The sequence below is a fragment of the Bombina bombina genome, chromosome 3, assembly GCF_027579735.1.
Source record: "Bombina bombina isolate aBomBom1 chromosome 3, aBomBom1.pri, whole genome shotgun sequence".
Lineage (NCBI taxonomy): Eukaryota > Metazoa > Chordata > Amphibia > Anura > Bombinatoridae > Bombina > Bombina bombina.
In genome coordinates, this window is record NC_069501.1 from 526,617,134 (window position 1) to 526,630,917 (window position 13,784).

At 36.0% G+C, this 13,784-nt stretch overlaps 1 protein-coding gene across 2 annotated transcripts; it reads left to right on the forward strand.

Moving 5' to 3' along the window:
* Positions 1-299: 299 nt before the first annotated feature.
* On the forward strand, positions 300-8,596 carry STMN1 (stathmin 1). 2 transcript variants are annotated; one of them, XM_053706957.1, is made up of 5 exons: positions 300-421; positions 1,508-1,539; positions 6,701-6,876; positions 7,862-8,053; positions 8,253-8,596. In XM_053706957.1, the coding sequence occupies exons 2-5, from the start codon at positions 1,527-1,529 to the stop codon at positions 8,310-8,312; spliced, it is 441 nt and encodes a 146-aa protein (XP_053562932.1). In that variant the 5' UTR covers positions 300-421; positions 1,508-1,526; the 3' UTR covers positions 8,313-8,596. The 2 variants fall into 2 exon arrangements, with proteins under 2 accessions (XP_053562932.1, XP_053562933.1); XM_053706958.1 differs by lacking the exon at positions 300-421 and adding an exon at positions 926-1,099.
* Positions 8,597-13,784: the final 5,188 nt, after the last annotated feature.

The following is a 13,784-nucleotide window of genomic DNA, read 5'->3' on the forward strand; positions in this document are numbered from 1 at the left end:
ATTATTTCTTCGTCAAAAATACGTCTATAGTATTTTTCAGAATGCGGGCGTGTAAATACATGCTATAGGTTTAGTGGGTTGTTTTTGCTTCAATTTTACACTAACGAGTATTGTTATGCTTGGTATATGGCACATTGCTGTTATTCCAGACGTTTCTATGCTCGCCCATGGCATACCCCGTGCCAGGCTGATGCTCTAACTAAAAGAATTAGTTGCTGTGTTTACAGAGCAGACCCATCATTGGGAGTGTCATTGTTCCTCCCCAGGCTCCCGCGAGCCAGGGGGGCGGGACAACTGCCAGTGTCGCGTGCCACTGTCTTTGCCCAATGAGTCGCACCCATCGGGTCACGTGAAGGGTAGTTGGCTCTTTTGTTCCTAGCTGTGTAGAGCACTCTTTGATTATTCTACGAGAGGCGAACAGGTGAGATGGGGGAACATGGATTTAGGGGTTTATATTATATATGCGTATGATCCATCTACTTCACGAATACACATCAGTTTGTAGCTTTGCATACATGTTACTAAAAATGTTTTCTAGCTGAGCTATGTAGAATTCGTAGTGATTTATATGCGTAAGCACGCAACAATTGATTGCGCTTGTATCGTATGTACTTATGGTGTGCATAGTCGCTATTGATATTGGCACAACTGCAATTCTTAATCTGTGCATTTATTTCTGTACATGTCGATACGCTATTCTTCATTTTTTGTGTATAATAGGCGCGTTCCCTTTGTCCAGGTGTTGTACGTCTAGCCCCTCCTCCTTATTTTGATTTCTGCCCACGCCCCACTTTATCTTCTGCTTTCTATTGGTTCTAATTTATGTCGGTTTCCTCTTCTACTTTTTTTTTATTGGTTTCCGCAAATCAGCTCCGCCTTTTTCTTAATCCGTGTGTTTTCACTTGGCAATGGCACTTTGATCTTTCAAGATATTGGCATCGAACGTTGTGAAAACGCCCCTTTTTTCCGTTTAAATTTGGTCTAATTACCGCCATTCTTTCTCACGCTTTGTTGTCTACTCTCTTATTAGACGTGAGGGAGTGGTTCTAGCAGCGAGAGGACGCGCGCTTTCTTTGTGTTTTCTCAGTAGCATTGACAGGTGCGTGTGTCTGGTTTACAGGGTGTGATTTTTGCATGCGCATCTAGGTCTATACACTAGGGAAATATGATTGTGTTTAGTTTATTTATTACGTCTACCTTCTCTCATCTGAAATATTTATATATGTAATATTGATTGCTTAAAACATAGAATATATATATATATATATAATTATAATAAACGGTCTTCTCGGCAGTCTTTCTCCTAGACCATTTAGGTTCCTCTTTTGCATTAATCACGGTATCCGTTTCTCGCTAATCCCTTGGCCGCGTGGAGCCTGCGCTCTCTTTTTACAGACTTTGGATGTTAAGATACAGAGAGAAATGTAGCCTTAGGTATCCAGGAGTTTTATGTATACATGTGTTAAAAAAAATGTTTGTATATGACCATTTGTTCTTTTTGTTGCAGAAAAGTAAATCCTGATACCATGGCAGACGCAGGTAGGATTGTTTGTATAATTTGCAGCAGTTGGCAAATCTTATTTATGCATCCTAACACAACAGTGTAAACACAAAGTATTTTAATCTGTTTTCTTGGGGGAGCACGCAAATTTCACTGCAATATGTATTTAAGCAACATCAGGCTATACAGAGAGAACATGTTGATATACGTGTGTGCATATATAGTGTGTACATGAAACCCACAAAGCATTTAAAGGAACAGGAAGCCTTAATTTCTTTCATTTAGGTAGAGAATACAATTTTAAACTTTACAATTTACTTCATTCTCTTAGTATCAACCAGCAATGCACTACTGGTTGCTAACTGCTCACATGGGTGAGCCAAGCTCAATTGGTGTGTATGTAATATCTATATCTCTATCCACCAATCAGCAGCTAGAACCTATGTACTTTGCTGCTCTTGAGCTTTCCTAGATAAACTTCAGCAAAGAACAAGAGAAGAAAGATTAAATAGAACAAAATGAGAAAGTTGTTTTAAATTCAAAATCTTGAATGTCACTTTAAGTTTAATACAAGTGACTCTCTAATGCTATGTGTTAGTACAGTTGGGAGCCACAGAGCACAACTGGTCCTGAGTGGGGAAAAATACACTACTAACAGAGCTTGTAGCACAGCTGGTTTGTGTGACTAGCGCTGCTGATTGGGTCAGTTTCATTTTTCGCTTAGGACCAGCAGTGCTCTGTCTCCTGCATGTATTGAACACAGGGGTCCAGGGTCATTGATAAAATAACATGCTCTAACAAATTAAAGCATGCCATTTTATCACTGCAATGGCCCTTTAAGCAACATATGCCACAGTCAAATTTAATTGTGGCATAACATGAAATAGCTACTACTGTGTTAGCACTAATATGAGCGCTAAAATAAAGTCCAAATTAAACCTTCATAATTCAGAGCATTCAAATTTAAATGTCACAATTTGCTTCTAGTTTTAAATTTGCTTCATTTTCTTATCCTTTTGTTAAAGTGATGGTAAATTTTTACTAATTGAGCAATAAATTAATATTCTCCAAGTATTGATCAAACAATTCGCAAATATAATTTTTAAATTCCAATGTTTGTATGTATAATAGTTTACTCAGTTGTAACGCTCATTGCTCCTCCCCATGCATTACTTCCTGGTATTATCTTCAAGACGGCGAGAGCTGAAACGCCCCTCTCCACTTCACAACTCTGGCATGTCAATCTTCGTTCCTCTCTCTGCGCATGCGTTGGATAAATGTATGTTATGTCATTGTATAGTTTGTGTTCATGCAGAGATACACGAGGTAGGGCATGTGCATAAGTCTAGAAGAGCGTATTTGGTTAGGGGTGTGTCACTGAGTGGCTTGGTCTGTCATTGGTTGACAAAAAGTGACTGGACTAAAACAATGGCAGACGATCTACGGGAGGAGGATGGAAATAAAAAATGAAGATATATAATCATCAATATTTAGATATATACAGCGGATATGATGAATTAACCCTTTAAGGACACAGCTTTCAGTTTGCTCAATTGTTTTATGACGGAAAAATTCCGTCATATATCCTTAAGAGGTTAAACTTAAATTATTTTGGGACTTCATTTAAGATCGCTAATTCGAGGTAGGCATAGTTTACCATCTCTCTTTAAATGCCTCTGGTGAGCTAATGACAAGGGGCATATGCAGCCACCAATCGGCAGCTAGCCTAGCTCCTTTCAGTGCATTGCTGCACCTTTTTTAAAGGGACATTTAAAAAAAAAAAAAAAAAAAAAAAAAAACTACTATATTGAATGATGCATTCAAAGAAAAGATTAGTATGAGAATAACATGTAGATGTATTAAATTTTTTTTTTTTTTTTTTTTTAGCTTTTTAAATATTGACAAAATAAGTGTTAAGTTTTAGGGTCTATAAAGCAATGGGAGCTGCCATGTCGTAACTTAGGTTACCTTCTCTGCTGTGGGCCTATTATGGACGGTTATAAATAGGTCACTAGAGTGTTCAGCCAATGGCGGTGGGAAATATAAGGCTTCTGCACTTCTATTTCTAACGGGAAACTAAAAGCTCCTAATTTAAGAATGGAATTACAGGAAAAGGGGACAAAATAATGAAATTCTATTGCAGAAGATAGGTGTGTGTGTATATATATATATATATATATATATATATATATATATATATATATATATATATATATACATACTCATTTTATAATAAATTAAAAATTATAAAATTGCGCTGAACCATGAAATTATTCTGGTTTCAAATCCCTATAAATTTGTCTGCAACAGCTGAACCACCACATTTTAACTTTCATTTCTCTTAAAATAGTTTTAAAATTCATACAGGCAATTTACAGTTACATGTTAAAATTGGCAATAAATAAAATATGGATGATGGGGTACAATAATTAGTAATTTAACTTCGGGTTTCCGAGAAACAGGTATTTTTTTAAGCTATACAAAACTAGCTGTATTGGTGCCGAGATAAGAGTAAACAAAAAAGAAAGTAATTTGTTCTACTAAATAAGTGCATAAAAGGTGTATGTGTATATATATATATATATATATATATATATATATATATATATATATATTTTGGACCTTGAAAGTTGCTTCTTATCTTAATGCATCTTTTCACCACTAGAGGGCTTTAGTTCATGTCTCATATTAGATAACATTGTGCTCATGCACGTGGAGTTACCTAGGAGTCAGCACTGATTTGCTAAAATGCAAGTCTGTCAAACTGAAATAAGGGGACAGTTTTCAGAGGTTTAGATACAGATTAATCAGAGGTAAAACATATATAAATATAACTGTTGGTTATGCAAAACTGGGGAATGGGTAATAAAGGGATTATCTCTTGTTAAACAATACAAATTCTGGTGTAGAGTCATTTTTAAAGTTTTATACTATATTGCAGCAGTTGCAAATTGCATTGCAAAATAGCTGCAACAGAAATGTCGAGTAAATCGGTTTCATTTGCTCTTGGTCAAACATCACATAATATAAGGTAAATACAGGTATACCCCGCTCATACAGCGGGTTAGGGACCAGAGCCCCGCTGTAAAGTGAAAACCGCCTTAAAGTGAAACAAGGCAGTTTTAGCTTTCTTTTCACTTGCCAGTGTGTTTAAAAACATGTTTGAACTAACATGTTAGTTCAAGTTTAGTTTAACAATAGCACAGCACAGTATTCAATTAGTATTCAATAAATACTGTACCTGTAAAAGTGACAATTACTGTAGTAAAATGTGCCAGACTAACACTGAGACACAGATTGCACTGTAATGCTGTAAACAGAGTGAACTAAGCATAACAAAATGGTGCCAGTCACTTTTCTCGCAGTCTCACGATGATTACAACACTGTTTCAAAATATTTGAAGGTTGAACTTCAGCTTCACAAAGCACTGTATTAGCGAAGCGCTGTAAAGTGAAGCGCTGTAAACTGAGGTATACCTGTATGTAGTTATAAAATAAAATGTGCGGACCAGGAAAGCCTAGTTGGTAGGATTGAAAAAATACCTGAAAGGCAGTCGTCGCTCAATGGGCTGTCACTTTTGCAACGCTGCTCTTAATTTGACTGCTCTCTTTTCTCTAGTTTTACGGTGTTAAGCAAGACTTAAATTACAGCCAGAACGCACCACTGCAAAGCGATAGTGCTACCGCTAACAGTTCCTGCATGTATCCCATTCTTTCTGCTAACATACTGTATTTTTCTGACATCTCAGATCACAGCATGTTCTGCCTTGGAGTGTTTTGAAATGTGACAAACATTACTTAATGCTTTTGGATAATCTCTCCCGAAGTTTTATTAGTGCTTCCTTAAAGGGACAGTCAACACCAGAATTTTTGTTCTTTAAAAAGAAAGATAATCCCTATATTACCCATTCCCCAGTTTTGCATATCAAACAGTTATAAAACACGTTTTACCTCAATAATTATCTTGTATCTAAGCTTCTGCTGACTGCCCCCTTAATTCAGTTCTTTTGACAGACATGCAGTTTAGCCAATCAGTGCTCACTCCTAGGTCACTTTACGTGCATGAGCTCAATGTTGTCTATATTAAACATGTGAACTAATGCCCTCTAGGGGTCAAAATCTAGTCAGATTAGAGGCAGTCGTCAAGGTCTAAGAAATTAGCATATGAACCTCCTAGTTTTAGCTTTCAACTAAGAATACCATGAGAACAAAGCAAAATTGGTGATAAAAGTAAATTGGGAAGTTGTTTAAAATTGCATGCCCTATTGAAATCATGAGAGGGTTTTTTTTTTTTCCTGTCCCTTTTAATATGCAGAAAACAGATTTGTTTGAGACTATTTTTAATCTTTTTCTAGATTCTGGACTGTGTAACAGTAGGTAGGAAAAAGGGGTAATTTGAATAAACAGAAGCTTGGATTTAGTTTTCAGAGCAGTACTATCAATGAAAGTATACATTTCCTAGGAGAATGCATAAGTATGGGAAAACTGGGGGGTGTGGTCTACTGAATGGGTTTGTAAGCATAAAGGTTATAGACTACATGTATGTGTAGGAACGGTATCTGCAATGGATTGTGTAACGTGCCTGTGGGGTGTGCATAAAATCTGGAGCGGTGGGCACCAGTGTGTGATCATGTCACGCACATACTCAGTGTCTCCCCCCCCCCCCAACACAATTGATTGCGTTCGATGTAACAAGTGATATAATCATAGATATATTTTCGGTGGCTTTGCTTATATTCAAAGATTCCAATATCCATAAATTGGTTGATCATTTTCTTAACAAATATGCCTCGGAAATGGCACTCATCCTATTTTTGCATCGTCAGCAAGTCATACTTGGTTTATTCGCCCTTAAAGTAATGAACTCCTATAGCAGTGTGCGGTTTTATTTCTCTTGTTTTAATTAGTACAAGTCCAAACTCTAAATAGTACACCTGTAACATTTCTGCTTGTACTCGGGGTGTTGTAGAAACTGATCTGATACTGTAATTGTGTTTTATACGTATGGCAATCTTTTAGAGTTTAATGTCTAATAGGAACTTGTATTGTGGTGATGTTTCAATAACGGGAGAAACCTAGATTGCATGTAAAATATATAACTGTGGTTGCAATCCTAAAAAGGCACTAGCCCATTTTTATTCGTGGATGTTTGTCTGTGCTGTTAAATAATTTCTTTCTTCTCTTGCCTTTTTCCTTTAGCTGACATTAAAGTAAAAGAGTTGGAAAAGCGTGCCTCTGGCCAAGCTTTTGAGCTTATATTGAGCCCTCCATCAGCTGAAGCTGTTCCAGAACTTGCTCTAGCCTCTCCTAAGAAAAAGGAATGCTCATTGGAGGAAATTCAGAAGAAGCTGGAAGCAGCAGAAGAAAGGCGCAAAGTAAGTAGTTGGTTTCTTCATTACTGTGGTGGTTGTGTGTGTTTTTTGCGGCATATGCCTTTTTGTATTCTTATAGTGTTTTTAAATTTCTGTGACTATGACAGGTTTTTAGTGTTCCTTTATTACAACTATGATGCAATGTTATCATAAAAATAAGCCCTAGGTGTGAATAACTTGGACTGCTCTATTTTACATCTTCAAATACTAAAGCTATGTTTGTGTATGTGCAACTAACAAGTAAGAAATAATCCACATTAGAAAGTGGTCAATAACCTTACCTAATTTGAGTAAAAAAAATTTGGGTTTGTTTTTTGGACTGCTCCCATCAGTTTTACTTAAAGGGACATTGAAGTCGGACTTAATCTCTTATGATTCAAAAAGCATGGGATTGTAAACTGCTTTGCAATTTATTGAAAAGCATACCTAGGTAGACTCGGGAGCAGCAATACCCTACTGTGAGCTAGCTGCTGATTGGTGACAGCACACATTTGCCTTTTTGTCATTGGCTAAACCAGTGTGTTTGGATAGCTCGCTGTAGTATATTGCTGCTCCTTCAAGAAAGTATACTAAAAATGAAGCAAATGTGATAATGGAAACGTTGTTTAAAACCATATGTTCTATCTGAATAACAAACACTTTCTTTTTAAAATATCTATTTTAATAAATGGTATAAATCTATTGGCTGCAGCATTTTTGTTCCCCCATAGTGCAAAGGAATAATAAAGTCCTAATAACAAACCACCTTCTAGATCCTTTTAAAATTCTTAGTCAAAACAGCCAACCAGGAGAACTCACTGCCTAGCTAAACAATAGGCATGGTAGAACATATTGTGGTTTAATTAAACCTATAAGCTTTACATTGCATAAACTGTTTCTGGAGATCTGTTTTATCTAAAAAATGGGTTCTTTTCTAAGCTCCAGTGTTTGTGATAAATTAGCATGTTTATACTAGGTCAGTTCAAGGTCCTAAAATCTTTTTCCACAGTTGCACGAGGCTGAACTGTTGAAGCAGCTTGCTGAGAAAAGAGAACACGAGAAAGAGGTTCTGCAGAAAGCTATTGAGGAGAACAATAACTTCAGCAAAATGGCAGAAGAAAAACTCTCTCACAAAATGGAGGCCAACAAAGAAAACCGTGAAGCTCAAATAGCTGCAAAGCTAGAGAGACTACGAGAGAAGGTATCTTAAGCGTTGGTCCTGAAGTGTTTGGTTGTGTTGGGATTTATATGCTGGATAGAAGTTTAATGGCTGTCATTGAGAAATAACTTGGTTTAAATCTCTACGTTAGAGCAAAGGGCTGGGTGGCTTGTTGCATATTTGCCCTTAACTTTTTTTTTTTTTTTTTTTTTCCCCCCCCCCCCCCCCCCCCCCCTTCCAGGATAAGAAAGTTGAAGAGATCCGAAAGGGAAAAGAAACCAAAGAAGGTGGTGACAGTTAAGAAGACTGAGCCAATATCTAACTTTTGATGTCCCCTCCCTTTTCTGTAGATGGCTAGCAGCTGTAATGATGTAGTGTTAACTTACACCCTGTTTGCTTGAATAGGGCATTTCACAGCTCCAGTCTTCTTACGCTGCCAGTTCCTGTTGTATCGTACTGGAAAGTTTTGGTGTGGGGTTTTCTAGTATTGTTATGCCAGTGTTCAGACTTACATATTGCACTTAATTCTCAATGGTTATCTGTTACTTGTAATAGTTTGTCTTAATAAAACAATTTGTCAGGAAATTTTTTTTCTTTTCTTCTTCTGTCACTTGCACATTATAGTGTATTCTTCTTCCCTGTGTGAGTGAAATAGTAGTAGGCCTTCATGTCTTTGCTATAAGTAAAATTACAAGCACAGATGTTTTATCAACCGTAAAAAGGTAAACCCTCCTTTACCAGCAATTTGTAACCAGGCAGACTTGATGTAAATTGTGGTTTTCTACATAGATTCATTATTGCTGCTTATTGTATTACCTTTGATATTCTCAACCAGATGGTTTAATTTTTAGATTTAGTTTTACAGATAAAAAAAAATGACTATTTTGGGTTATATATACCATTTTAAAAAAATAGTTCACCTGGTTATTACATTAACTTTTTTTTTTTTCCTGCTGTAATTTGTCAAGAGAATTTTTAAATTAAAGGGCCACTAAAAGCAGTATTAAAGGGACAGTCTAGTCAAAATTAAATTTTCATTATTCAGATAGGACTTGTAACATTCTAGTCAAAGTTAAACTTCTTGATTCAGATAGGGCATGCAATTTTAAGCTTTCCAGTTTACTTATCAAATGTGCTTTGTTCTCATGGTATTAGTTATTGAAAGCTTAAACGTAGGTAGGCTCATATGGTAATTTCTAAGCCCTTGAAGGGCACCTTATCTCTGCTTTTGGGCAGTTTTTAGACAGTGGCAGTTAATGTGCCATATAGATAACATTGTGCTCACTCCTGTAGAGTTATGAAACGGGACTGACTAAAATGAAGTCTGTCAAAATAATTGAAATAAGGGAACTATGCATAGGCTTAGATGCAAGGTAATTTAAGGTAAAAATATATATTATGTTGGTTATGCAAAACTGGGGAATGAGTAATAAAGGGATTATCTCTAAACAATAAGGTCTGGAGTAGACTTCCTAAATACATTTAAAAAGAAAAACAACTTGGTCACATAAGCTGGTTTACTATTAGTTAAATCCTAGATAAACAGGGAGTCGGTTTGCCCATGTTCAGAATAAGTAGAATTTTTAACTCGTTGCCAACATGTCATCTTAGAATCCCAAAAATGCCCGCCCTCAGGGAAATTGATTGGCGTCAACGCCCGGTGCAGGTGTTATTGGTAGGGAAAATACACGCCTGTTAAGAGATTTTGCTTGAAGTATGTATAACCATTGTGGCAGCCACATTCTGACAAAAGTAACTTGGTAGCATGACTGAGTCTTTGCATTTTGGTCCCTATACACATGCGCTGGAAATAGGCATTGGAAAGGTATGCCATTAACACAACCTGGAGACCCTGCTACAAGCTTTGGATATGACTATCCATTTGGGCAGATGGAAGATTGCAACCACCATCCCGCTAGCATAACTGCATGTCAAGCAGTTTGTTGCTTGATAGTCAACTGTTTAGCTGGCTTAACATACTAGAAACAGAATATCAGCGCTAATCATCTAGAATATAATTTTCTATATAAATTAATATTAAAAATATTAAGAACGCTCCTTTTTTTATATTCCAGTGTCTCAAATATTAAGGTGCATGAATACATATAAAAAATCATCTCTTATCTAAAACAAGGAAACGAACCAACATAGCATACACATAGTAATAAAAACAAGAAAATTTAGCAAAGTAAATGCAAACCTAGAAACCACGTGTACTTCCAATAAATAGTCCCAAGTACGATAAAGACAATGTCCCGATTCAGAAATAGTCCTAGGTAGTACCCAAACAGATGCAGCTTCTTTTTGGTGACAATTCCTGTGATCACCAGAGTCAGGTTGAAAGTAGAGCAAAGAAAGTACAAGAAGCGCAAACAAGCTTGAGTAATTTATTAAGTATATGTATTAAAAATAAACATAGTAACTTACACTTCAGTAAGCAATTTCAATCTCCAGATTAAATCAAAGGCAGCAGCAGCCAGTCCTGATCAACAGGCAGAAATATGTCCAAAGTTTTGCGGGGGACCACTGAACACACAGACGGCGTCGCTAGGATACAGGATCCAGAGCGTCCCCCTTTAGGCCTTAACCTCAGCTGCAAACACTATCGATGAAGGCGAACCACACTTGATGATATCCCTACGCGTTTCGTCCGGCCAGACTTCTTCAAGGGTAACTTTACAATAGTTCAGGTGGAATGTTCACTCTCATGTTAGGTTATGAATTTATACCAAGGGGTAGAGCGCCCTCTAGTGATATATTACCATGTAAAATTTGTTAAAAACCTATTGACCTAACTACGGATTGCGATACAACAAAGTAAACCATACAAACAATTATCAAACATAATTCATGGAGATAATTTTAACAATATATACTGAGGATATAGAAGAACTTATTGTTAAAGGGACATTAAACCCAACATTTTTCTTTTATGAGTCAGAGAATACAATTTTAAACATCCCAATTTACTTCTATTATCTAAGTTGCTTCATTCTTTAGATATCTTTTGTTAAAGAAATAGCAATGCACATTGGTGAGCCAATAACATGCGGCAAATACGTGCAGCTACTGAGCATATCTAGATATGCTTTTCAGGAAAGAATATCAAGAGAATGAAGCAAATTAGATTATATAAGTAAATTAGAAAGTTGTTTAAAATGGTATTCTCTATCTGAATCATGAAAGAAAAAATTTGGGTTTAATGTCCCTTTAAGCTGACATACATAAACATAAAAATACTACATAAGCACATTTCCACACATAACACACATACCTAACAACATATATACTCATAACAAGACAATTCACTCAAACAAATCTCATGTGAGCAACTTACAGCATATTGCACCATAAAGATAATTTGATATAAAAAATGTAATGGGATTATCATACATACATTCAAATTTCATCAAATTAATTTTCTATTTATAAATAACAAATTAATCAAAATGGAATAAAATTCATATTAACTTAGAAAGTGAAATAAAGCTCAAATTGAATAACTCGTATGATCACTCTATACTGTAAATCAGCCTGTTGTTAGACACCCACAGTCATCAACATAACAATAAAAATAAAGTTAAAGACCCATACTCTCATAAAAACACATACACCACGACATATATATACACACACATGCCAGGACAAAATCCTAAATTAATTCACATATAAGCAGCAAGATCCAAATCAACATTCAAGCCTCTAGGTTGCAAACTGCCTATGAATTAATTTAAGATTTTGTCCTGGCATGTGTATATATGTCGCGGTGTATGTGTATTTATGAGGGTATGGGTCTTTAACATTATTTATTTTTATTGTTCTGTTGATGAGACTGGGTGTCTACAGTATAGAGTGATCATACAAGTTATTCTATTTGAGTTTTTTCACTTTCAAAGTTAATATAAATTTTATTCCTTTTTGATTAATTTCTTATTTATAAATATAAAATTAATTTGATGAAATTTGAATTTATGTATGATAATCCCATTCCATTTTTTATATCAAATTATCTTTATGGTGCAATATGCTGTAAGTTGCTCACATGAGATTTGTTTGAGTGAATTGTCTTGTTATGTTAGGTATGTGTGGAAATGTGCTTATGTAGTATTATTTATATGTATGTCAGCTTAACAATAAGTTCTTCTATATCCCCAGTTTTTTTTTTTATCAGATTGTCGGTCCACCTTCCTTTTAGTGTTTCTTAAATTAATTTGTTGAATATGAATGTAATAGACGAAATTTTAGTATATGAATCCCAATTTTAAGTTTTTTTATATATATTTTTTGTGTACATCAAATTTTGTCAATATGGTGCATATTTATATGTATATTTGAGCGTTTATGATTTTATATTTATAAATGTTTTAGGTAGAGTATATATTGTTAAAATTATCTCTATGAATTATGTTTGTTAGATAATTGTTTGTATGGTTTACTTTGTTGTATCGCAATCCGTATAGTTAGGTCAATAGGTTATTAACAAGTTTTACATGGTAATATATCACTAGAGGGCGCTCTATCCCTTGGTATAAATTCATAACCTAACATGAGAGTGAACATTCCACCTGAACTATTGTTAAGTTACCCTGAAGAAGTCTGGCCGGGTTCCGGACGAAACGCGTAGGAATATCGTCAAGTGTGGTTCGCCTTCATCAACAGTGTTTGCAGCTGAGAGGTTAAGGCCTAAAGGGGGACGCTCTGGATCCTGTATCCTACAGTGACGTCAGGCGCCGGCTTTGTGTTCGGCGGTCTACCGCAAAACTTTGGACATACTTCTGCCTGTCGATCAGGACTCTGGCTGCTGCTGTCTTTGATTTGATTTAATCTGGAGATTGAATTTGCTTACTTAAGTGTAAGTTACTATGTTTATTTTTATTACATATACTTAATAAATTACTCAAGCTTGTTTGCGCTTCTTGTACTTTCTTTGCTCTGTTTAGCTGGCTTACTGGCTCAGGTAAAGCAGGCTTTTGCTACCATAGCAATGGCTATGATTTTAGTTGTCAGACAAACTAGCCTAGGCTTAAAGGGACAGTACTCCAAAATTTGTTTAAAAAGATCATCCCTTTATTACCCATTCCCCAGTTTTGCAAAACCAACACACATTAATACACACTTTACCTCTGTAATTACCTTGTATCATCCGTGCCCCCTCATAAGTAACTCCACAGGCATGAGCACATTATCTATATGGCGCACATGAACTAATGCCCTTTAGCTATGAAAACCCAATTCAAACCAAGTCAAATACATTAAGAAAAGGGGCAGCCTTCGAGGGTTTGGAAATGAGTCTACCTAGGTTTAGCTTTCAACTAAGAATACCAAGAGGACAAAGCAAATTTGATAATAAAACTAAACGGGAAAGTTGCCTACAATTGCATGCTTAATCTGAATCATGAAGCTTTAATTTTTGACTACACTGCCCCTTAAAGTGAATGTAAATTTTGATGCTAAAGTGTCTGGTTTTTAAAAATTAAAAACAGGGGCACTTTAATTCATAAAAATGTACATTTCACTTGTGTTGTGAAAAAAACTTACCTTTTAATCTTGACAGTCGCTCCAGCTTCCTCCGCCCGTCGCAAAGCCTCTTCCTGGGTCTAAAATGAGGAATCCGGCTTTGAATCAGACACTGATTCCCCGGGGGGAAGCCGTGACTGGAGGATGACCGATCCATCATTTCTGATGTCAGAAATGACTTGTGACGACCGGGGGAAGCTGGAGCGGCTGTCAAGTTAAAAAGGTAAGTGAAATGTATTTATGAATTAAAGTGCCT

Bases quoted from the DNA above. Each gene is read 5' to 3' on its own strand.
- STMN1 (XM_053706957.1), top strand. The intron at 6,877-7,861 runs GTAAGTAGTTGG...CTTTTTCCACAG, and splicing joins CAGCAGAAGAAAGGCGCAAA to TTGCACGAGGCTGAACTGTT. The intron at 8,054-8,252 runs GTATCTTAAGCG...CCCCCCTTCCAG, and splicing joins TAGAGAGACTACGAGAGAAG to GATAAGAAAGTTGAAGAGAT.